General features: G+C 36.9%; 2 protein-coding genes and 1 long non-coding RNA gene across 3 annotated transcripts in view; 1 reads left to right on the top strand and 2 right to left on the bottom strand.

The window, feature by feature from the left end:
- Positions 1-269: 269 nt before the first annotated feature.
- LOC110678053 lies at positions 270-1,152 on the bottom strand. Its single transcript, XR_002501426.1, has 2 exons — positions 734-1,152; positions 270-662 (listed from the first exon to the last, which is right to left on the bottom strand). It is a non-coding gene; the product is annotated as an uncharacterized LOC110678053 (long non-coding RNA).
- A 1,150-nt stretch (positions 1,153-2,302) lies between these two features.
- LOC5575294 lies at positions 2,303-16,028 on the top strand. Its single transcript, XM_001655610.2, has 2 exons — positions 2,303-2,928; positions 15,392-16,028. Exons 1-2 carry the CDS (start codon positions 2,416-2,418, stop codon positions 15,833-15,835), a joined length of 957 nt encoding a protein of 318 aa, XP_001655660.2. The 5' UTR covers positions 2,303-2,415; the 3' UTR covers positions 15,836-16,028.
- Positions 15,847-24,526, bottom strand: part of LOC5575286 (cell division cycle and apoptosis regulator protein 1) — an 84,850-nt gene continuing 76,170 nt past the window's right edge. The window contains exon 10 of the mRNA XM_021850518.1: positions 15,847-16,275. Within this exon, the coding sequence (XP_021706210.1) occupies positions 16,026-16,275 (250 nt within the window). The 3' untranslated portion in view covers positions 15,847-16,025. The remainder of the gene's footprint in view (positions 16,276-24,526) is intronic.

Consider the following 24,526-nt stretch of genomic DNA (forward strand, 5'->3'; position numbering starts at 1 on the left):
ACAAATATACACTGATAAAAACAACATAGTAACGGCAACCAGAACGAGGGTGCATTTAAAAATATTGTACCACTTGATTTCAACAGAAAATGGAACGTTATTGGCAAAACAATACCGTTGTGAATTTTACTATGTTTTGACAACAAATTGAAGCATAGTAAGATTTACCATGCCTATATTGATAATCAACATGGGGATATAGTAAAATTGACCACAGTTGTTGTTCTGTTTGTTTATATACTGTCAGCGACATGAAGAAAAAACAGTAATTTAGTTGTTTTAATTTATTTCACTAAACTCACTATTTATCACTTTTTTACATGCAGTTGCATCGCTAATTTGAACACGCAATGTTGCCATCGGAAGGTATCCATAAAAAATAACTGGTTCCATGGTGAAGATTCACAGTCAAGCTAGTTGGAATCGAACTCCAATACCAGATCGGCTACGGCTTGGTCTACGGCAGTATCCTGCTGGCAAGCACACTGGTAGTGCTCTCGGTTATATAGATGGTACTGCCTCTGTCCTCGATTGGCGAAGACGTTCCGGACGGGGTCAACTGGCTTTGGTTGTTTTCCCAGTCCAAAGAGAGTTCATTCCGATCAGATGTATTCATTGGCGTATGCTTCGATGTCCTTGTGGATCATGTTGGCCGCTATCTCCTGTTGGATGACACGACGGAGACCCATTTAATTATACGAACATATATTTTGTTGAACTCAAAAGTTTTTACCTGCTGTTCCATTGGGATGTCACTACGACGATCATGGCGTGAATCCCCTCGTCGATACATTCGACCCATCCTTAGTTGTAGATCGTTTCATGGGTCATAGGCGGCATTACGGGGTCATCTTCCGAGTTGAAAGTCTCTAGTCCGCCTATTCACTCCGACATGTTCGTTCTGAATCGTCAAAGTTCAGTTGGTGTTTGCGACAACCTGTGAAACCAAGCCAAAAATTGATTAGCGCAGTTCCTATATCGTGAAGCAACTATTCATAATAACATTGGTTTCAATCTACCGCGAAAAGAGTTGAACCATTTGCCTCGTGTAGGTGTTTTACCGAAAAATGGAGTCTTCCAAACAAACTGGTCAACTATGTTCAATAGTTACTATCACTATTTGAATTGTTACCGAGTCGTGGTTGTCGTCACAATAACTATTTCAATGGTTATGGTTACTATTTTACGGCATAGTAAAAATAAGAACGTTGTGTATTTGGACATACTACATTTTTTCTATCAGTGTATACACACTCAATCTCAAAATTTCATATCGGTAAAGTGAAATGACGAATTCACTCGGTAAAGCTTATTTTTACTGAAATCTCGTTGAATTTTGACAGGTTAATCAAACTTTAAAATTAAAATTAACGAACTTCGGCAAATCACAGATAAAACCGAAATTTGGTAATTAAATTCGCCATAATAATTAGCAAATGATTGATTTCTCCTAATTTCGACAAAGTGCATCTGTCAAAATCTAAAACAAAGCTGCCACACATTAACATGTACTACTGAATTTGTAATGTGCGAATGAAGAGCTGCTATGTTTGGAGGATGCCAACAAGTAAGTAATTTACTTTTTATTAATTATGCTCTAATTAATCGTGCGAAAATTCAGGTCAGCGTATCTGTTCAGTTCTTTTGACATTCATTGCTTTACTTTTTTCAGAACAATATCTGGAACATCTCTTCACCTTAGGGAAGAACAGTAATCCGAAATGACATGAAAACTTTATTGATAGTTTTTCTAAAACATCTGCTTTTCAATACATCGTGCAATATAGAAGTAATGCTGTCTTTATCCGAAGTTTTTTGTACTCTAAATTGTGGATTCATTATCATTTGCTGTTAGAAATTGCGAAATAAAAGTATCATTTAAACACCGTCGTTACATTCAGTTCTACTTCTTCATTTTCTTCGATTTTTGGGATAAATTTGGACCAAAAAATTGACCACTGGTGAAGTTGCCCTAAATAGGCCAATTGAATAATGAATGCATTTAATTTGTATTGTATTGCGTAGCATGAGGGAAATGTATGACATTACATTTTATATTATTGTAATCTAATGGAATTTAGATGTTGCAAATAAAATAAAGTTTAAGGCCCTCGAACCCATCATATCTGGTGATATCTGTTTTCCGCACATAAAAAATAATAGAGATTTTATCTGAGTGATGTGTTCACTGGGTTCACTGTACTCAAAATAGGCTCCTTCACGAACTTAACTCGTGAGTTGAATGAAAAATAATATGAGTACTTTCATTTTTCTGTGTATAAATTTGCGCGTGGGTCGAAGAAGCGTAGTCTATAAACAACCCCTGAAAGAAAAACAATCTGGAATTTTTTTATCAAAAATTAGTGTTTAAAAATCACCTTTTTAATAGAAGTTTGTACCTTGTGGTGTAGAATAATGGCCTCAAAGCCAGTCCTGAGCACGAAGACTCCAATAACGGAGCTGCAAGAGCTGTGTGTGTCCAAAAAAGCGCCGCATCCGCTGTACACATTTACCGGTGAGGAAATCGACGGAGGAAACCCGAATTCCAAAGTTTTCACCACTTCGGTTTTGGCCCTCGGATTCACCAGCAGCGGAATTGGCCGGTCAAAGAAGGATTCCAAACATGACGCTGCCTATAAGTTGTTGAAATTGCTGTTCGAGAACGGGCTGAGCGATATCGACGTGGACAATGATGAGCACTTTTTGGCGGTCCTGTCCTCGGATAAAGTGACCGAAGTGCGGGACATTTGCGTGCAGCGGAACTTCGAGATGCCCGAATTCAACTGTGTCCGCAGTTCGGGACCTTCGCATGCTCCAGAGTTTGAATATGAGTGCCGCATCGGAGCGATTGTCCGCCGGGGAATTCACAAGACGAAGAAAGGGGCCAAACAGGCAGCGTGCAACGAGATGATTAAGACGCTGCAAGCTGTAAGTATAATTAATGCTCTCGAAGGGGTTTCAGGATCTCTAATGGGATCTTTTCGGGTCCACAATGTTGGCGTCAAATTCCATCGATATTTTTGACTGCACATGACAAAGAAACCCCGCCATAAGTTTTAGGGCCCACTTAGTAGGCGGCGGTTTTTATATTTTTATTTTTTCTTCAGTATGTCTCGAGATATTCCTTATTTTGCTTTTTGAAATTTTATTGAGATTGTGCCTACAATAACTTCATAAACTCTGTAAAAGATCCCTTGAAAAAATACGTTTCTTGATGAAGTTTGACCTAGGGTTCATGAAAATCTATTTTTCTATATTTACGATATTCCTCTAAAAAGTTTTTAGTAAAATCTGTTTTGTCCTTCAGAAATTCATCAAATTTCCCTTCTGAGTTTTTTTTTTTTTTTGAGTTTTGAGCTCTATCCAGGAATCATCTTACGAGATTTTCAGGAATTTGGCCAAAAATTTCACCAAGAATATTTTGAAGCATTTAATCATCCTATAAGTATAGGAATAATTTCTGAGATTTATTCACGACTTCAATTCTGCGATAAGAACACACCAAAAAAATTATCCATGAAAACTAAAGAAAATTTCTTAATTTTCATACTATTAGAAATATTTTTACAAACATTTCAGGTCAAATCCTTGAAAAATGTTCAAAACGCTTCTGGATGAGTTTTAAAATAAAATAAAATCTCCGGATGAAACATTCTTTGAAATATACTTACAAGAATTCCAAGTAGAGCTTTGAGGCAATTATTTATGCTATTTCGAAAGAGTTTCTAAAAAAATAAAGGATTTTTAATATGAAGCTCTTCAGGAATTTTGGTATTCTAGGATTTTTTAATGATAATGTATAAATAGGAACTCTAGTTGATTCCGTTTGTCAGAGCAAAATTGCCAATCAAAGGGACCACAACGAAACGAATCTTCAGATTTTTTTCAATAACTAAATCTCCAAGACTTGAAATAGACCAGTCTCTCAACATAGAAACAAGACGCGTTTAGGACTTCACTTTGCTTACTACGAAAAAAAAAAGGTGAATATCTTGCATAGTTTTATGAGGTTTTATGTTTCTTGCAAAAAGGGTGCACAGGTAGTGTATTGCAATGTGCGTTTGAAACGCAAATATCAAATGCGGGAACACCAAACGCGGTAAGATTTTCTACAGGCAATCCGATGTCAAAGTAAGCTTTTCCATGCTAGGTTGGCGGTGATATGTGTAATCGTTGCTAGGTGTCCTTTGGTTGTTTTGTCTTACCCTGGGAGGGAGAAACCGATACAAAATTTATGTACGTCATAGTGAGCCGAGATTCAGCTGTCACGAACTGTCACTGTGATCCCAGATCTTAAAGAATGGACAAATATGAGAAAAGCGCGTAATTGATCAAAACATATTTTTGCATTACAACAAAGTTGACAACAATCGGTTGAAAAGCAGTTCCTGCACACCCAAAAGCATTGCCACGATAGCACCTTTTAATTTGATCCAATATAAAGTAGTCAAACACACATCTTTTTACTCTTTTCCAATCAAAATTAAAATTGAATGCACATAAAACTATGGCCCAAGTTTGTCCAGAAAGATCGAAGGTATACAACAAAAGAAAACTAACGATTTTTCGCAAATCTGCCTTGATTGTCGTTGGTGAGCGGGAGTTATCTTGCAATTTGGAAAAGTGTTGTGTCATATTTCGTGTGTAGTATCTGTGCCTCCCTCTCAGGTCTTACCGCATTTGAAGGACATTTAGTGAAGATTTGTACCTCAAATGAACACAGCAATATAATGATTTTGGCGTGAAAATCGTGAATGAAGTGTTAAAAATCGATATTACAAATATAAGAAACAAGGGGGAGAGCCTCTGATAAAAAACCTGACTACGTCCATGTCCATCGCCCTCCTAAAGGATCATTTAACCATATAAAACATGTCAACATTTGAAAAACAGGAACAAAATAAAATGACCCGATTATCCGAATGCCACTCGAACGGAATCAGAATGCAAACAATCATTCGGTATTGCATTTGGCTGCTTTCGGTTTTCAGATTCGGTAGCGACTCAATCAGTTGCCGTGTTTTGTTTCGCTTAGCGCTTTCTGCAGAATGGGCACTGGGAATTGATACGTTCGGCTTGGTTAAAGGAACAGCTTTCTCGCTCCCGCCCCGCCTGTGCGTGGAAGCGAGTGAGAGAAACGCAATAACTTAGTAAATGTGTCATATGTTTGTTTTTTTTTTCTTTTTTAGTATCATTCCAAACATTACATTCATTTCTTATATCTAGGTGTTCTGTGTTATTAGACAACACTCCTAATTTGGTAAAACAAATTTAAGATTTTATTAACAATTTGTTAACAAACATATTGGTGGTAGTTGGTCCCTAGTGATTTATCCAACCTCCGTTCTGGTCACGATCTTCAGATTATCGTGATTCGTCAACATTCGTATTGATAAAGTGGAGGGACATGGTTGAAATGGAGTTTAAAAGAAACGAATGTCAGAACAGGTATCCACCGGCGACGCCAAACGGACCAACGTAATGTGGTGTAATTTGGGATTTGTGGATTGAATACTGATATTTTTTGCCAAGCATCAATATGGGTGACTTTCGAGGATAGCGAAACGTAAGAGGGGTTAGGACAAGGTTGTGGATTTACTGGGTAAATACATCACATTGGGGTTATGACTCTGTGTCTTGTCAGGAATAGGGTCTGATTGGTATGGTAGTATGCAATAGAGTTCGGAATTGATAGACAGACTTTGAGGAAAGAAGTTTTGAACGTAAGGCAGCAGCACCTTGGATCTTGGAGGGCGCAGGTGTGGAGAGTTGGGCAGCTGTTCATACTAGGTTACATTACGTAGAAAGTGGAATCTGTTTTGCCGTGCACAAATTATGGGAAGTATTTGAAAATGTTTTCTTGTTCAGATTGGGTAACGCAAGAGAGGATTTTTAGCTCTGCGTTATATTAGGAGGATATTGTAGTGCATGGTCTACTGATGACTGTGTATTTTAAGGGTGATCGAATGAAAGCTTTGTTGAATAAAGTTACCGTTGAATTTTTGCAGTTCGTAATTGTTTTGAAATGTTTATCGGACAATAAGAAAATTTTCTAGGGTATTTGTTTGGATGCTAATGCATTATATTGATAAATCTAATTGTTCGTATCACACGCGAAGCATAGCATAACCCAATGTATAATGAAATTAGGTTCGAAGAAAGGATTAATATTTGATCACTTAAACTTTACGCTGCAAGATATTCTTAATCGTTTTTCTTTTCTTCTGATGTACAGGAATAACTGGTATATTTAGCTAAAATAATGAACAATCATACGCATAGAGCCTACGGGTCATGCAGTTAGGATTGAAATTAAAATAATATTGCGCATTTCTTTCACACCACAGGTTTATCGCAGAAGTTTTTACATGTGCGGAGGCGTTGGTAGAGGTGCGCGATTGCGTCGAGTCGGGTCGGTGTTTTCAGCGGACTCATTTTTCGCAAATCGAAGAATGAGTGCTCTGAGGGCATCAACATGATTCGATGAGGTCCCACACTTTTATTTGCGCTTTTGCACTTGTAAATGTCTTACTAAATAGGAATACTTTGTGTTAGGGAAAGTGCAGGAGAATAAAATATAATTCATTAGAATTTTCTGATAGAGGCAGAGTTCACATGTTACTTAGGTATTTAAAAGCAAATGAGAACCACATTAAATAATAGATAAACACTAATGGTCATATTTTTATTTTTTTCATTTCATCGCGGTCCTCATTGCTCGAGCGGAGACGACAAAACTCGAGGTGGATAGAACCGACGCAACTACGACACGGAAAAGAAACAGATGAGAAACTATCGATACATTTATTCAACTATAAAAACCACGTTTTAACGTAATGACTTTACTTCTTCTCGTTTCAGCAATCCAACAACCAAACCATCTCTACTATCTTTTCATTTCCTCTTCGTTACATTTATAGTCCCTCTGGCACTGAATCATATGACGCATTCCGCTTTTTATTAGCGATGTCTTTGCTGTACGTTGAGCATGGTGTCGGAGGTGATGTGCTGTGTAGAACATCGGATGTTCTACACGGCACGCTACTTCCGGCATTTTGTTTGGCGTGCGGGATAGGCAGTGCTAGTGATGATATGAAGGCCGCTATTCGGTTTAGTGCCAGAGGGACTATATCTATTTAATGTATCTGAAGCTTGTGGGACCGCTTTAATTCCGGCGCCTGCTTGTGGAAGATCCCGGTGTGCTAAACGGTATAGGACATGTTAACGGGGGAGGCTTGGTAGGTCCTCACCCAGCCCGTGTCTAGATGGGCGGATAATTGTCTGCCAGGGTGTGGATTGAGCAATTACAATTACAATTACAATTTGTTAACAAACATATTACATTTCATTTGCCGTAGCTTCAGAATCACTTTCAAGATTTTATTTTGAATTCTCTGCAGAGCTTTCTTCCTGGTAGTACAACAGCTAGTCCATATTGGTACAGCATACACTCAGAAATAAAAATAGTCACAGAATTATTAAAGGTAATGCATTAATGACTATTTTCTATCTGCCTCTCTTTCATTCTGCTGTGAATTTCTACACTTAATGTCATTTTGCCTGGGTTGAAGCTTAGCGATGCTTCAACCCAGGTGAATTGACAAATAGGAATAAAATTCGATGCAGAATGAAAGAGAGGCAAATAGAAAATAGTCATAAATTACTAAAATTTAGTCATTCTGTAACTACCCGTGTTTCTGAGTGTACAACATGACTAGCCTGAAATTTTGTTTGAATAAGGTACCGCGGGGCAAGTGGGTAAATGGGGTAAGAGAAAATAATTGATATATTTTACTGAATATGTGAATTAACGTTTTAAGCTCATGCGTAAACCTTTGAGGCCATTGAGAACATTACGATAGGGTAGAGTTTTCTGAGATTTTTCAGCCATTATTGCATAATAGAGCGAAATATTGTTAACCTGTCAACTATCACTCTGTAACGAGTTGGCGGTGTGCAATCTTATTTTAATATTCTCAGTGGAAAAAAGTTGCGGGAAATAATTTTCAGTACCACTTTTAAGTTGTCCCCTCTGACAGTTTTAAACTGCAATAAAAAAAGTTTTGGAATTAATTCGACATAGACCTAAAAATAACTAATTTGAAACGGGAGCGGGTCATTTGGCATAAAGCCATTTGGCATAAAGGACATTTGACATAACGGTCATTTGGCATAATTTTTAACTAAGTGAAAGATGATGGTAATTTGGCATAATGGACATTTGGCATATTTTCAATATATTTTCTGTACATACTTAAATTGAAGATTTTAGCATTTTATTACTGTTTTATTTTAGTAACAGCTGAATCTGTTTTATAATAATTTATGTATTCTCTGTAGATACAAGGCACACAAAATATTAAATTTTAAGATGAAAAACTCAAATAACATGAAAACCATAAGAAATACTATGGCAAAGTTGTAGGAAATGATAAGTATTAAATATTTGTAGAACATAGTAGGCCAATAAATCTAAAAAATAGAATACTCAAGAGCGATGATTTTTTTTATTAAAAATAATCAATTATCGCGGCTTCTTAGCTATTCGTTTGCAGAGTTGCTCGCTGTCACTGTCAACGCCTAAAACTTGCTGATTTGTACAGGCCGACTGCGATACAATACGGATCATTCTATTTCACATCAACTCATGCTGTCTACTCCATCACCAATGCATTGACAGTGATAGACTATGGATATCACTGATGGGTTAAGTTCAATTTTCAATTAAGCAAAAAAAAAGGGAACTTATCAATACGACATTTTTGATAATGCTGCAGATGAATTGAAACTATGTGTTGGTCACAGAAGAACATTAATAGCTTGGAGAATTGTCACTTCTTCTTCTTGGCAGTACATCCTTACTGCTTCTCAGCTGAATGGCTTCTTTGCCAAAGTTACCATTTTTGCATTCGTATATCGCATGGCAGGTACGATGATACTCTATGTCCAGGGAAGTCAAGGAAATTTCCATTACGAAAAGATTCTGAACCGACCGGGTTTCGGGATTCAGCATGGCTTTGCTTTGTAGCCGCGGACTCTAACCACTCGGCTAAGGAAGGCCCCAGGGAGAAGGAGAATTGTCACTTGATAATAATCTAGAGTGCGATGTCGCATCACTGCTATTGGTTGCCAAATCAAAGTGATATTGATAGCTCGCAACTGATATTAATAGTTTATGTAAATCAGCCATACGCTGTTATGACTGATATTGAGCAACTCTGATCATTTGCTACAACTTTGCTGAACATAGCAACTCACGATTCGTTAAAATTAAGAATTTGGCCTATACTTCACTCTTGTGATCCTCGTAAAAAAAATATGCGTACACTTTGTAGTACTGAAAATTCGGTGTCCGGCCATTTGTCCGAATGCCGTTTGGCCGAATCTTGAACATAAAAATCAAATTACAACTCTTCTGGTGTGTAGGTTTCATAAGTGTGGCCCAATAACTGATAAGCTATAATTTGTTGATTTTTTATGACGTGACGGGATGTCATGTTTTGTCACTCTATAAGAGCTCTAAGAGAATGATAAAATCGACCCGTTAATTCAGGACGAAGTTGTGAACTCCTCACATCGCGTCAAGACTCTGAGGTGACGGTTAGTTCGCCTCTGGATTACTAAAGGTGTAATAAGGTTTCAAGTGTTTTATTAATTTCATCAGATTTTTTCCTTCTTTTGCACATAGGCTATTATTTCGAGTTATACTGGTTTCATTACTATTGAAAATAGTTCAGCTTATATTTTAATTGGGAATTTTACCTTCTTCAAATCATCGGAAGTTCTTTGTAGTTGTACTGATAAAACTATTATATGGATTACACTTGCCTTAATTTTCATAAGAGATTTTTCCTTCTTTTGATCATAGGCTGTTCTTTCAAGAGTGAAGTATTTCTAATAGTTATTAATATTAAAGCTTATAATAAGGGTAACAGGGGTAATATGCACCCCGGAAGTAAAACGACTTACCGGGGATTCTATAAATATTTTAGAAAAATTTAGAAATTTTTATGGAAGTTGGATTTGTAAAATCACATGTTGTTGATCACTCCTATCCGCCCTTGACGAATATTTTCCAAATTTTTTACAAATAATCATAAAAGGCACCGTGGGGTTGTTTTGCCTCAAGGGTGCACATTACCCCAGATTCTCTTACGTCTTATTCAAAACATTTTTTTTACCTCAACTTGGGTGAGATGTCATTCTCTTCCAAGTTTAAGATTGCAACATGTGAACTGAACTTTGCACCGTTGCTTGCGTATAGTAATAATCCCAAAAAGCTAATTATGTGTATTTCAATGATGGTGTAACCTTCTTCATGAATAAGCTGAATAAGTTCTTTGAAATTCATTATAAATCCATGCTAACAGTAGTTCACTTTTGTTTTCAATTTCGGCCGAACGGCATTCGACCAAATGGCGTTCGGCCAAACGGCATTCGGCCAAATGATCCGGAACCGAAAATTCTGAACATATTATCAGAAGCAACTATGACTCTAAAATCAATAAATCGAGACGAAAACCGCATATCCGCCTAAATTAGCTTTCTGGACCAGTGTGCACTGGTTGATCGGGTTTGTTGGAAAACGAAATGTTATTGCTGTTTGCATTTGAGGTGCAAATCTCGACCAAATGAGCTTCAAATACGGTAAGACAAAACAATCAAAGGACACCTAGCAACCATTATTTATATCACCGCCAACCTAGCAAAGAAAAGCTATCTTTGGCATCGGGTTACTTGTGGAAAATCTTACCGCGTTTGGTGTTCCCGCATTTGATATTTGCATTTCAAACGCACACAGCAATTTTTAAAAGATAATTGTAGCAGCATCATGACCTTGTTTTCAATTTTTAATTTAAAATTTAGAAATATTGCGTCACTGATTGACACCCTAGTTCATCTTCTGTTATCCTGTGTAGTCATGATATTTATCTAGAGATTTACCCTTCTTTTAAACATAAGGTATTCTTTCCAGGGTTATTGCTATAGCGCCCTTCTTTTCAACATGACTTATAGGCCAGGAGAAGTGGATGAACTTGTCATTCATTTTTCTGTCAAATCTCATACAAAATCTACTTTTTCTCTGACAGAAATTCACTCTAGGTGAACCACTTCCCCTGGCCTATTCTTTTGCGTAATATTACAACAGTGCTATGTGAAAAAAGGAGTATCTGCATTATTATGCCAAATAACCCTTTTCAGATGGTTTGATATTATGCCAAATGTCCGTTATGCCAAATGACCCTCTATTTTCACATTGTTCAAAATTATGCCAAATGACCGTTATGCCAAATGGTTGTTATGCCAAATGACCCAGACCCATTTGAAACACCGTCAATTTTCTAATCACGTGGGGCAAGTGAAAAGTTTCTCAATAGAGATTGAATTTGTGTTTTCTCTTTAGGTAGCTATAAGTACACAAGTTTCGCAATTATCATAGAACAACAGAACATGCTGATAATTCAAGAAACACTATACTCGAAGCGTTAAATGCTATTATCATGGCCAAATCATGGAACTTTTTTAAAAATTAGGTTGCCAAATATTAAAATATCAATATGTTTACTTTGGACAACCGATTAAAAGGAAGATGTTGGTTGAAAAGTTCCCATTTAAGAGAACGCACGGAAATCTCGTGGAATGTCTTTGTAAAGCTAGTTCAAAACATAAAAAAATGAAGAATAGGTGTATCCACATAAAAAAGTTTCTGAATACTCTATTGAAGGATTCCATTTGATTTCTCTTGAAGAGTTAACCGACGTCATATCCGATTTTCTTAAAAACAAATAACGAGGGGTGGAAATTCTACAGAGCAGAAATGCAATTGCTGTCCCATCATGTAAGAATGTAACATTGGAAATGTTGCAGTTAAAAATGTTGTCGAATCATTTCAACAAACATAACTGAACAGAAGGAAATTCAAGTAACAAGAAAAAAGTTTTCTTTGTTTACATGTTACTTATGTTATTGTTCATTGGGACGCCATAACAAATGTTAAAGGTAGTAGAAATCGTGAATGTAACTGTTAGTTTTTGAATTTATTGTTCAAAACGATAAACTTTTCACTTGCCCCGCCTGTGGGGCAAATGAGAAGTAAGGAGACATTTTTCAAAAACTTTTTCTGTGCTTTTTTCTTCAATTTTATTGACCGTTGCACGAATTTTTAGATTCTAATGAAATTGTTCAAGAGTAAGATACAATTTGCACACCCACTAACATCAGCAGGCGTATGCTTTGAAAGCTGTTTATGACGTTTCAAAATAATTCAAAGCAGTCAAACAGATTGCATCAAGCGACCAGCATTGGAGTTAAAAATTATCTACCGTAGTGCCAGCTACACCCCACTAAAAGACTTCTTTTCCTGATGAATGTTCCTTGAAATCGTGAACGGCAACCAATAGCCAGCAGCCGCTAGGCTCATCGGGAAGTTTTTCCTTTAAGAATCTATTGTTTGCTGGATCCAGAATCATGATCATCATCAAAATAGTCTTCGGAATCAGATTCGTTTCCCGCAGATTCAGGGCTATTCAATATTCTTCCTAATGGACGATCTTTGGACCCATTCATAAATTTCTCAACGCTGAAGGGGGTGGGCAACTGTCCCCAAATGTTACAGTTATTACAAAAATTACAAAAAGTGAAGGATGGTGGGTCTCAAAAAAGGGCAATTTTGACGTTATGAAATTTGAGAATAAACCCTTTCAGCACCTACCTTAGTCGCTGTCCATCGGTTCACCCAAGTTCTCCACGTTGAGGGTTGAATCGTTATGTAAAATTTATGTACTGGGCAGTGGAGCATTCCTCCGGTAGCGTTTATGGCAATGTTTGGATTGCATTCGTGGACAGAGTGAATTTTGTTAATCGGTAAATAAGTCAACTATGTTATGCTAACCGTTCGCGCAAAATCAAAACAAAGATAGAAAATTTAGTATCCAAGCATGCTGCCAAACTGTAATGTGAGTAGATATATGTGTGAGGTGTGCAAATGTTCACTGTGCAAATATTGCTGTGTGCATTTGAGGTGCAAATCTTCACTAAATGTCCTTCAAATGCGGTAACACAAAACAACCAAAGGACACCTAGCAACGATTACACATATCACCGCCAACCTAGCATAGAAAAGCTTACTTTGACATCGGATTGCCTGCAGAAAATCTTACCGCGTTTGGTGTTCCCGCATTTGATATTTGCGTTTCAAACGCACACTGCAATATGTTCTGCACAGTAGTCTAATAAGGTGCAAAATGCTCAATACATAAAAATCAATTTCAGTATACTGCTTATATTTCGTGGGAGTCAAGCTAAAAAATGTACACGACCTCATTTGTTTTAATTTAAGCTCTCTAAAATTTGAAGAATCCCAGCTATGCGAAATTCATTACCCACTTGCCCCACGGTACCTTATCAAAGGCTTGTTCTTAAGACAAAGTTTTGATTTTCTATCAATAAGGGGATAGAGACATTTTACATAAGTATTTGTTACATTTGGCTTGAATGGCCTCAATGGCGGAGAGGTCTGTGTCATCCGCAAACAAAGATTTTTGACATCCCTGAGGTAACTCAGCTGAGGGGAACACCAGCTCTTACAGGAAGTCTTTCAGATCTGAAATTCGGATATAATTAACCTGAAGTGTACGATTTGACAGATAACTTTGAACTATTCTAACAATGTATGTTGGAAAAATAAAGTTTTTTTTTAATTTTACAATCAAACCTTCATGCCAAACACTGTCGAATGCTTTTTCTATGTCTAGAATAGCCAGTAGAATACACTAAACACACTACGGTGAATTTCAGCTAGAAGCTTATGCAGGATTTTTGTCTGGTTTTAAAATTGGTACAACCTTAGCATTTTTCCATTTGTCAGGAAAATATGCTAATTGAAAACATTTGTTAAATATATCAACTAAAAATGATAAGCTACTTTCTGAAAGTTTCTTGATGAGGGTGTAGAAAATTCCATCATCTCCAGGAGCTTTCATATTTTTATTTTTTTTATAATAGTTCTCTCTTCCAAATAAATCTCCCAGGAATTTTCGAAAACGTTCTCTTGATTGAGAATATTTTCGAAGTCCTGAGTAACTTGATTTTAAATTGGACTAGTAAGTCCTAAATAAAGTTGTGCGCGCTTTCAAACTGCAAACTGCACATCAAGATTAGAGTCAATATATGTTTCATATATATTCCAGTCGGCTCGTAAATAATTGAAAGTGGAGCTGATAGGATTGAGAATCGCTTCGTGGGATATTTGGAATGTAACAGGGGCATGATCAAAATCAAAATCAGCATGAGTAACTAATTGGCTACAAAGATGACTAGAGTCGGTTAAGACCAAGTCAATAGTAGAAGAAAAGAAAAGATGTAGGGCTATCAGGGTATTTGATTGAGAAATATCCTGAAGAGCACTCATCAAATAAAATTCTGCCGTTGGAATTACTTTGAGAATTATTCCATGACCGATGTTTGGCATTAAAGTCACCAATGACAAAAAAAATAACTTATTGCGAGTCAACTTTCGCAAGTCAGTTTGGAGCAAATTAACTTGCTGTCCAGAGCATTGAAAAGGCAAATAGGCAGCTATGAAAGTATATTTACCAGGCTGTGTTTTAACAGAAACACCTAAAGTTTCAAAAACTTTAGTTCCAAATGACGAAAACAGTTGATGTTTTATACGCCTATGAATGATGATTGCAACTCCCCCACATGCCCCATCATGTCGATCATTACGATAAACAAAAAAGTTAGGATCTTTTTTGAGTTCAGATCCAGTTTCAAATACGTTTCAGTAATAACTGCTATATGCTCGTTATTAGCTGTAAGAAAATTACACAGCTCGTCCTCTTTACCATTCAAAGAACGAGCATTCCAATTTAAAATATTTAAATTATTATTTACTGGATCCATTAGAAAAACGTAATCCAATAACAATTTGATTAGTAAATTTTACACCTACTTGGGCTGCTTCAGTCATAGTGGTGGCTTTGAACATTGCATCAATCATTAGATTCAATTGTTCAGTTAGAAAATTAAAATCAATATCTGATGATTTTTCGCTACCCGGCGGAACAAAATTAGTTTGTGAATGATATATTTTTGGCTCAAACTTGAAGGTTTCTCTTTTTATGTGATTTGAATTCAGAAAATCACATTAGTTTTTGGTTTCCAGAACATGTGAAAATTAGGCCGCACCCTAATAGACATCCTTCTGACTTTATAAGGTTAACATATATACTTTAGATACCTCCCATTGACAATAGAAAAATGTTAAGTAGAGTCCAAGTCTCTAAAAAGAGAACCTTGGATTGGAAAGCAATTGCAACAACAAAAAAATCATGACTAAAAAGGGGTTTTACAAAAACTTTTTCTAACACAATCATTTATTCTTCTCCAGATGCCAGTGGAGGACAGCGAAATGCAGGTCCAGCCGCTCAATCTGGCCGCCGAGATCGATTTGAACGAGGATGAGCACATCATACGGACCTACCGGGAACTCATCAACTCGGACATCAAGAAAAAACTGGGCGTAAAAATTGCGGACCGACATCGGTTCTTCGAAGAACAGGAAGAAGCGAAAATTTCCGCCGCCCGACGAATTGCTCTGGACGAAACGCTGAACGTGGAGGACAAATGCACCCTGATCCCCAAGGCTCTGGGACTAAAATTCGAAATGAAACGAGACAACAGCGATCTGGTAACGATCGAAGGAAGAAAATTGTTCACATTCGAATTGCAGAATTCAGAATATGATTGTTTCATTTTCGGAAAGGGAGACAAGTTTTACGAAAGCGTCTACAAGTATCTTAAGAACATGCTTAATTTCGATTACATTGATTGAATGCGATGTGATAATTAATGCTTCAAGCAGATCGTTTATTCGGCTTACTACACTGAACTGGATTAGAAATTACATTGATTGATAACACTTTAATTTTATCGTCCCCTTACGCCATCGGTGTAAGGATCGATTAGTTGATAAAAATGTGAATACAAACAATATGAACGTCATTGAGTTTTATTAATGGTTATTACTCTTGCTTTTTTTCTTCATCCGATTTCTGGTCCTCTGGTTTGATCTCCTCTGTTGCGTCCTCTGCCTTTTTGTTGCCGCTGTCGATGCTTTCCTTCGAATCGCTACCAGGAACCGTTACTTCGCTGCTGGTAGAATCGTCTGATTTCTTGGATTCTTCCGCTTTCGACTTATCGACGGAATCCTTTGCCGATTCTGGGTCCTTATCCTTTGATTTAGCATCCTTGCGGCTTGAGCGATCGCGAGAGCTGCAAAAAGAGGGGAAAATTGAGTCATTCTAATGTACCCTTATTTATAATCGACAAGGAACAGTATTCAGAAGGTGACATTAAAGGCATCGCACCGCAATCCGGGGGTACATTGCAACAGCAGGAAAAAGTGGCAACACATCGATACGAAACCAAATTTTAGTTTCTTGCATTTTTAAGTACCTAATTGTTTTGTAATCTATTATTTTACTTATTACCTTTAGATATGACAGGTTTTAGCTCAAATATTTTGTCTCATTTTGAAAAATCTGCACTCCAAAAAATATGATTTTTCCAAATCACTTAAAGCCAACTGGAATATCACAATGAAGCGTAAAATTGTTCCATTATTTAGGGAAAATCTGAAATTAGTGATGCATAACAAAAAATACTCACAAACTAAGCTTACAAATGTCATGTTAAGGTCGACCCGTACACTCAAAAAAATCCAAACGTCATTGCTACGTGAAAAATCACGTAGATCATTCCAAATTCATTTTGCCTTCACTTCACCTGACTAAGATAAAGATCACTAAGCCATTCATAACCATCAAATAGGGAATCGGTAATTGTTACTGAGGTTACCTATCGCACTTACGTGAAATTCACGTAGGTGCCTAAGTTCATTTTGACATCTGCATATTGTACGTACATTCGGTGTTGAGCGCAAATCCCAAGATGGCGCCCGCTTGATTTTTGCAGAACTTCAGAAGCTGCTGAACTTTAAACCCTGTGTTAGATTAATTTTAAGGTAAATATGCTTTGAATACCGAAGAATCCCAGCATTACTTCATATTTTACACCTGATTTATAACCTCTATCAATTATAGCACGCGAAGGCTGCAACAAAACAGAACATACTCACAACATTTGGGAAACAAGATTCACAATGCTCAGATTGAATATCAAAATATATCACAAACTTTTAGATTTGTTTATATTTTCCAATTGGGAATTAGTTTTCTTCCAAAGCCTATTAGAGATAAGGTTGGTCTATATTCTAGTTAATTTAATGCAAAACCATCTAGGTCCTATTGAAACGCTTCGTAAAGGCTACCGGAAAATCCACGTAGCTCTTACTTGTAGCGCCGGTGGAATGGACGAAGATCAAAAGTTCATGCGTTCATTCTGGGCTACCTATGATTAACGTAAAAGCTACGTGAAAAGTGCGATGGAAAAAAACCACGTATGTTTTCACGTAACAATGACGTTTGGATTATTTTGAGTGTACCGTACTATGTCACCATTTACCGTGCACAGCGATGCAGTGTTTACCGTGCGTATAGTTTTCGTCATGACTTAATTTCGTATCTCGAAGAAACGTTGTTGGTGGAGCAACTATTTTTAACTATTTAACTATTTTAACTCATTTTTAAAGGTATTCAAATCTTGTTTTACAATAAAAGCTATAGCGAGTAGAAAAAATAGGTAAATCATTATTTTTACATTTAAATCATAATAGGGGGTTTGACTGTATTGCCCAAACCATTTCATATTTGCTTAAAAATTAAATATGAAGTAGTGAAATCTCGACATAATCATAAATCCAATATTACACAGTAATTTCAAGCCTTTTACACTAATGCACGGTAATAGGAACCATGGATATTATTGATCCGTTCACCGTGCATTTGTGTTTCGACGGAAACACAATAAAAATTTCTAATTTGCATAAAATCTCATGGTTCATCCGATACATCTTACTTGAAGTATCTACAGCGAAAACGTATCGGAATTATGAAAAATGTAATACTCTAACGTTAAAATGAAAAATGTCGAAATGAAGTTTTTGGTGTTTCTACTAAGAGTGTTAAATAATCCCATTTCTAAACTGAATTCACATTATTTTGACTACATGAACTAAGTTTTTCAAAATGCTTTGTGACAAGAACTACTTAATGTCATCAGTTTTATCTTATTTTGCTGACAAAAGAATAATTTGTGAAAATTGTATGGATATACTGCATGAATTTGTAAAGTAAAGTGGGGCAAAAGTTCGAGTGGGGTAAGAGTTTCTTTTTGAGATTTCTAGCTCAATTCAAAACAAATCTTATAAATGCCATGGTGGTTCGAATGCTATTCAAGTAAGAGACTTTCAATCCAAATATCATAAAAATCGATTGAGATTTGGAAAAGTTATAACTATTTTTCGTTTTTTGACGTGAATATTGTAATTTTTGGTCAAACTTTCGTTGCATGGAACCAATTGAAGATAAAATATTTTTCAATATTTTATGTAAGGGCGTTTCTAGACCTATCATAAGGTTGTTTTGAGGTGTATTAGTTTTTGCATATATGCTTGAAAACAATTTTTGGCCCATAGTGGGGCAAAAATTCGAATCAGCGGGGCAAAAGTTCGACCCATGTATAAAATCACGGAAAAAATTGTAAATTGCCTAAAATCCACATATTATCTTCAAATTTAGTTAAATTTGTCTGATCGTGTGAAAACTGTCACCAAAATTTTACATTTCCACTTAGTTTTGCGAAAAAACTGCTATTTTTGGGTATATTACAATTAACCCGGTTTTGGGCAACTTTTTGATGAAAATTTAGTGTGTATTTTTCGTCAAACATAAGGTTACGGCTGGTTTAAAGTATGCCTGTCATAAAAGGATCGATATTTAGTGTTTTAGCCAGCGAACTTTTGCCCCACACTAGATTCGAACTCTTGCCCCACCGGTGGGGCAAAAGTTCGAATAAGACAATCAATTTTGAAACTGTTATAACTAAAAATGGATAAATATTTTGACACAAGTTTTTTCAGCAAAATTATAGCCCATATGTTGAAGGTTCACTGTATGGTATTTGTTTTGTTTTAACTGCTATTGTTTTCCTGGAAAATATGATTATACCACTAAGGTCGAACTTTTGCCCCTCCTTACTCTATATGTCCACTGTGACTGGTGACTAAACGGTACATGTTTCTCATTTTATCGTAGGTACACAAATGGATCATTAAAATAACCAAAACGGCCGCTATGGAAAGCATAGATAGCGCCACCGTAGCCTTGTGTGTTTGACAGAACAGCAATGCTGTCACAATGTTAAATCCCATATACAGTGGCGCCTTTGTTTTGATGTGGTGAGCACTTGCAAAAACTACATTCAATGATCCATTGTTATTCTTACTAAAAGTGACAGTGTCGATCAATGTACAAAGTGACCTGATATGAGTTGCAATAACTAAACAACTAAATATCATTTTCATTTTGCAGCGTTTGGTGGGGCAATAAGGGCGCCAGACAATCCAAAGCCGATGATAAGAGGGGTAATGGCTGAATAGTCTATGCTGACTAAGCAAATGCCATGGGAGAAGGAAAATAGGATTGGCTCGGGTGTTGGGTATATAGGATAGACTTGACATAATAATGCTAAAAATGCTGAAAAATGTAAATAATCAGTAAGTCAAGCAATTTTATTGTTCGAATGCCTACTAACGGTCTATATGGAACCACAGGTACGTCGCTCTGGAAGAACGAATAAAGGTGTAGTTCCTAAGCGTTTAGATAATTACGTAGAAGAATTCCCGAAGCAAAGTAGTATGCTTCGTACTCCACCCAACCACCCCCACGGGGGGAAAAGCATTCCTGCTGAGCAAGGTACGGCGCCGGAGAATAAATCTGTCGCTTCCGGTGCAGCAACACTGACAACTGACCTCACGGAGCAGCAACACTGACAGTCAACTTAAGCTTCTGGATCTGGTGGAGCAAAACGAAGAGGCTGAATTGCAAGCGTCCATCGAACGCGACAGTCGATGGTCGTTGCTAAGAAGCAATTGGCTGAGCTGCAAATCCAACGTGACCTGACACTGAAGACCGAGCAAAGGAAAACGGAATTCCTGAAGCGGCAACGAGAGCATGAGTTGAAGAAGTTTGAGCTGCAGTCCGGTTCAAGTCGTGGGTCTACTTCTACGCGCAGATCAAGTGCGTGTACCAGTACGTCGAAACGCGTTGTAGATTGGCTTGCCGATACGGAAAAGGTAAGACCAACTAGCATGTTAGTCGCCCTGGATGGATCGTCAATTTTCCCGAGATCCAGACACGCCGGCGCCCAATGTGTGGTATCCATCGCACCCAGCAAGTGCAACCCATCGGCGCCTAGTATGAAGAATGCAACGGCAGGACGTGGAAACAATTGGTCGCCAACCGGCGGCGAGCAAAATATGGCAGCGATCGATCCGAGGAACGCGTCGGTTCTCGAACCGGTTGTGAACGAGGTCAAGGTAGCGATGACCAACGCGAGGACCAACAATTATCTTATGCATCCCGAACTTATCTCTCACCTGGCTGAAAAACTTTCTGTTTTCAACAAACAGATGTGGGTTCGGCATAAGGCCGCTCTGATAAAGGAAGGCATCGCTATTGAGTTGATTGAGTTCGACACTTTCTCTCGTTGGTTGGAGGATGAGATTGACATGCATGATCATTATGTTGATGATTTTTTGGGAAGCAAAGACGACGAGTTGAAAGTTGTGGAATTAATCCAGGACGTAATCCAAGTACATAAAGCCGGTGGGTTTGAAATTCGTAATTTTCGGTGCAGCACGGAAGAGGTTTTAAATACCATAGCACTTAACCTGCAAGCAGACACGTCCAGTTCAGATATTAGTGAGGGAGTGCATCGAGTTCTTGGTTTACTATGGAATAGTGAGAGCGACTGCTTCACTTTCTCTTCTAACTTCTGCAAGATTAATTCTGTAGGGTTAAGAATCACCAGGTCTTAATAGCAACACGATTTTTGCGTTTGTGAGCTTAAAGCTAAAATAAATTTTATTTCAGCATGAATTCATTAGTAATCCAAGTACGAACTTACATATTTGGTGTACCAAACTGAAATTAAGGATAGGTCGTATCTACAGTTCCACTGGTTATAGTTCACCTCTAGAATAACAAATTTTCCAGTAATGTTGTATTGCATATTTCATTAACCGTACTTACTTTACTTTTATATTTCAAATTTCACGATATTGCATGGTAGATTTAGGTTTTAACGTATAATGATAGATTGTAAGCACTGTAAATAGTATTTTTAAGCAAAATTGTATATAATAGGTAATTAAATTAACAAAGAACCAATAAATATTTTCTCACGTTAGCACTCGGCTTGCTTCGCTGTATGCTGTATTGTTCGATCTTATACATATCCTGCCAGTCATCTAGATTGACAAACTGTGAGCCGAGTACGGATGGAAAGTGGTATTATTGATTTGTGGCAGTGCCACCAGAATTACGGGTCTTGTCGTTACAGATTCAGTTGAGCAATCTTTAAACAATCACCAGATGTTCGCGTCACCCGTTGTTAAGCGAAGTATGCACTTCAATAGAAAAAATCGCCTATCTCGATGCGTGGGAAATTTTTTGCAAGGAATGCTCAAGAAAAGCATTTTTCTTTGATCGCAGTACGCAGTTGAAAAGAAATGTCAATTCAAATGGGGCTCACTGTAGAATTTTTCTTGAGCATATCTTGCGCAGAAATTTTTACTTTTCTTGAGCTGAACAGCATACCTAGCTTTACAGTGCTTATCTTCGTAGTTGCGATCACGTCGAACACGTCCTAGATCGAACTGCGAAAAAGTCAGTAAAATGAAAACTGTCGCCACGCGTAATTGAAAAGCAAATTTTACCATGTTTGATTTTTTATCGATATATGATATAAAAAGAAAGCTCTTTGCAAAATTTCAGTAAAAAATCTCTGTTTTTCGATTTCTGACATTTTTTTTTAGTTTACTGACTTTTTCGGTAGTTCCAAAACCCAGTTATTTTTACCGAACAGATTGAGTGTGCAGGGATGGAAAGTGAGTCAATTCTACCCGATGTAAACCAATTTAGTCAATGGAGAAGATTAATCCGTTCGACGGCATATGTAGTAATCATTTTTTGATTGGAGCATCGAGTAATGTTCAGTCGCCAGGAGCCTTCAGCCACAGTGATCAACTCTGATTCCGAGACAAAAATTGCGGCAATCCATTTGAGAGATGAGGGAAGGTAATGTCGTATACGTATCGGATATGATAAACGAACGTGGCAATATCAAACGCTCGCTATGACCCTATGACTGTTAAAATTTCCACCACCTGCCGGATAGAGTTTCACACGACGACAACATCAAGAAAGAACGACCCATTAACTTTACTTTTGATATTCTTTGTACCGTAAAATGGGGCGAATAGAAACACTCTCCGACATGTTTGAATGTGTACAACTTAAACCGTGTAGATAAAAAACATTTTTATTACTCTTAAATATGGGTCCCGTTTTCTTTAGCTGAGACCCCAATTGCCGTTAAAAAACAAAAAAAATATTTCGTACAAATACCGTGTACGCACCAAACTTTGCGCAGTTAAGAAATTATCATCGTATTTTTGCTTCAAATAAGGCTAAAATATGTATTTTTTTATTCAATTTTCTGTCAAAGATAGGCTTTTAGCCTTTCAGTAGAACACGTGATTTAAAAAAAATAAAAAAGATTCATAAAAAATTAAAAAAATGCAAGAGGTGATGCAATACCTTGTGCCTAACATTGCGCACAAAATCTGAATTGTTCCTAACTTTGCGCATAATGTTCCTAACTTTGCGCATGCCTTAATTGCTCGTTCGCTCTAAATAATTTTACTTTTTTACTGGTTTTGCATTAAATAAAAAGGTTACAACTAATATGAGTTTCATCAGTAGTTTTTCCGTGAATTTAAATTCAATTTAATTTATTCAACAACCACAAACATAGAGTGACCACGAATAGTGATTTACACTGTTCTTATTTTTTATTATATATTCACAAGATTACAATCTGAGCAATATAGTTTACAGCCGTAGCATATACTTATTTGTTTTCGTACGTTGCTTTATATAATTTATTCTCTTGTTTTTTTTTTTTAATTTTTTAACCTTTTTTTATTTTTTTGTTGTTTTTGTTTTTCGTTTTTCCTATTTTGTTTCATCTCCTTCAATAACTACCGAAATTCGATGCTCGTATTCACTGCTGATGGCCGTGAACGATTCAATTTCGCACAATTTAGAAGCTTTCTAAAGAAAATCTTCTCTGTTGTACATGTCGTCAGCTGGAAGTGGAGGATTTCCAGATGAACTTGACGAGTCATTAGCAGTGATGTGCTTCAATTAAAGTTCAGACATGCTATGCTCGAGAGATTTCTCGTTTGTCTATTAATATTGCAAGCTGCAGGTTGCTTAGGGACTGTCCCTTAATGGACGGACCTTTACTTTCAACTGAAGCTTCATCGAATCCATGGAAAGCATCGATAAGTTCGGGATTCGATGTATCGTTGATCTCTCGTGATTAATTATTTTTTATTTATTTGACGTCAGTACGGATATTCCATAATTGAACGTTTTTTGCTAGACAACTGAATTTTGAATTATTGTCCATGAAGTGGTAAGCCAACCTTTGCGCTATCAATTTTCCAAGTTCACAGTAAAAGTCTCCTCCTGCGTCAAGTGGGTTTTCCGAGATTTTTCGATGCAAACCTTGCCTTCAGCTTCATACAAAAGGTCCTTTCAGAAATATTATATGTAGCCACTGCCTTATGGATTGAGTGACCATTCCTGGTAAGATCGACAGCTATTATCATTTGTAATGACGTACATGTATGTACGTGCCATTTTGAATTGCTAGAAGTGCGCAAAAATTAAGACCCTCATGTAAAAAATGGGTCCTAACATTGCGCATCGCTTTTTTTTCAAATAAAAATTCGACATATTGTATGGAAAATTGAGGGAATTACTAGAATATTACCTCTTTTTGCAAATACACCGCAAATATACATCTCACAACACAGTTTTGTTCGAAAAAATGTTGATTTTTGGCAAAGCCACTCCTTAGTGCTTGTGCTAAGACGGTGTAAAAGTTGACGTTTATACGTGTGACGATAGGGTTTTTGGGTTATTTACTAACATTTACGAGGTTTTCTTAGTAAACAAATGTATGTCAAATACTTATTTCACATAAACGAACATGTTACTGAAACTGAATTGTTGAAAAAATCATTGATTAATTATCATTTTTTCATGCTTCTTAAAAATGCGCAAAGTTTGGAGCTGCGCAAAGTTAGGTGCGTACACGGTATTAGTGAAAATGTTGTATGTTTCTATTCATCCCGCAATGGGGCGAATAGAAACACTGGTCAGTAAATATCAATATTTTTTTTAATTAAATGGAAAAATTAACACTTGTTCGAGTGCATCTTAAAGAAATATCATAACGAATTCACCTAGTGAAGGAAAAAATTGAAATT

Source organism: Aedes aegypti, chromosome 1, assembly GCF_002204515.2.
Source record: "Aedes aegypti strain LVP_AGWG chromosome 1, AaegL5.0 Primary Assembly, whole genome shotgun sequence".
Classification (NCBI taxonomy): domain Eukaryota; kingdom Metazoa; phylum Arthropoda; class Insecta; order Diptera; family Culicidae; genus Aedes; species Aedes aegypti.

Excerpts from the sequence above, each read along its gene's own strand:
- LOC5575294 (XM_001655610.2), top strand. The coding sequence starts at position 2,416 with ATGGCCTCAAAGCCAGTCCTGAGCACGAAGACTCCAATAACGGAGCTG. Across the intron at positions 2,929-15,391 it reads TGATTAAGACGCTGCAAGCT|ATGCCAGTGGAGGACAGCGA; the intron begins GTAAGTATAATT and ends ATTCTTCTCCAG.